General features: G+C 48.5%; 1 protein-coding gene across 5 annotated transcripts in view; it reads left to right on the top strand.

Annotated features, from left to right (window-relative positions):
* LOC123985518 (diacylglycerol kinase delta-like) overlaps positions 1-1397 on the top strand; it is a 40101-nt gene that overhangs the window by 28262 nt on the left and 10442 nt on the right. The window contains exon 23 of one of the 5 annotated variants that reach the window (XM_046073086.1): positions 31-102. The exons of the other annotated variants lie outside the window; for them this stretch is intronic. Within the exon in view, the coding sequence (XP_045929042.1) occupies positions 31-102 (72 nt within the window). The remainder of the gene's footprint in view (positions 1-30; positions 103-1397) is intronic. 5 annotated transcript variants of the gene reach the window in all.

The raw sequence follows: 1397 nt of genomic DNA, 5'->3' as shown, positions 1-1397 counted from the left end.
CCGTCCTTTGATGATAAGATCCTGGAGGTGGTGGCCGTGTTCGGCAGCATGCAGATGGCCGTGTCCCGAGTCATCAACCTGCAGCACCACCGCATAGCTCAGGTACACCTGTCTGTCTGTCTGTCTGTCTGTCCATCAGGTACACCTGTCTGTCTCTACTGTCTGTCTGTCTGTCCATCAGGTACACATGTCTGTCTCTACTGTCTGTCTTTTCTGTCTGTCTGTCCATCAGGTACACCTCTCTGTCTCTACTGTTTGTCTTTACTGTCTGTCTGTCTGTCTGTCCATCAGGTACACCTGTCTGTCTTTTCTGTCTGTCTGTCTGTCCATCAGGTACACCTGTCTGTCTCTACTGTCTGTCTGTCTGTCCATCAGGTACACCTCTCTGTCTCTACTGTTTGTCTTTACTGTCTGTCTGTCTGTCCATCAGGTACACCTGTCTGTCTCTACTGTCTGTCTGTCTGTCCATCAGGTACACCTGTCTGTCTCTACTGTCTGTCTGTCTGTCCATCAGGTACACCTGTCTGTCTCTACTGTCTGTCTGTCTGTCCATCAGGTACACATCTCTGTCTCTACCGTTTGTCTTTACTGTCTGTCCATCAGGTACACATCTCTGTCTCTACCGTTTGTCTTTACTGTCTGTCCATCAGGTACACCTGTCTGTCTCTACTGTCTGTCTGTCTGTCCATCAGGTACACCTGTCTGTCTCTACTGTCTGTCTCTACTGTCTGTCTGTCTGTCCATCAGGTACACCTGTCTGTCTCTACTGTCTGTCTCTACTGTCTGTCTGTCTGTCCATCAGGTACACCTGTCTGTCTCTACTGTCTGTCTCTACTGTCCATCAGGTACACCTGTCTGTCTCTACTGTCTGTCTTTACTGTCTGTCTGTCTGTCCATCAGGTACACCTCTCTGTCTCTACTGTTTGTCTTTACTGTCTGTCTGTCTGTCCATCAGGTACACCTCTCTGTCTCTACTGTCTGTCTTTCTGTCCATCAGGTACACCTCTCTGTCTCTACTGTCTGTCTTTCTGTCCATCAGGTACACCTCTCTGTCTCTACTGTCTGTCTGTCTGTCCATCAGGTATACCTGTCTGTCTCTACTGTCTGTCTGTCTGTCCATCAGGTACACCTCTCTGTCTCTACTGTTTGTCTTTACTGTCTGTCTGTCTGTCCATCAGGTACACCTGTCTGTCTCTACTGTCTGTCTGTCTGTCTGTCCATCAGGTACACCTGTCTGTCTCTACTGTCTGTCTCTACTGTCTGTCTGTCTGTCCATCAGGTACACCTCTCTGTCTCTACTGTTTGTCTTTACTGTCTGTCTGTCTGTCCATCAGGTACACCTCTCTGTCTCTACTGTTTGTCTTTACTGTCTGTCTGTCTGTCCATCAGGTACACCT

This window comes from Micropterus dolomieu, linkage group LG17 (assembly GCF_021292245.1).
Source record: "Micropterus dolomieu isolate WLL.071019.BEF.003 ecotype Adirondacks linkage group LG17, ASM2129224v1, whole genome shotgun sequence".
Taxonomy (NCBI): Eukaryota; Metazoa; Chordata; class Actinopteri; order Centrarchiformes; family Centrarchidae; genus Micropterus; species Micropterus dolomieu.
The sequence above is the reverse complement of the archived record's forward strand: the minus strand, read 5'-3'. Positions and strand labels throughout refer to the sequence as shown.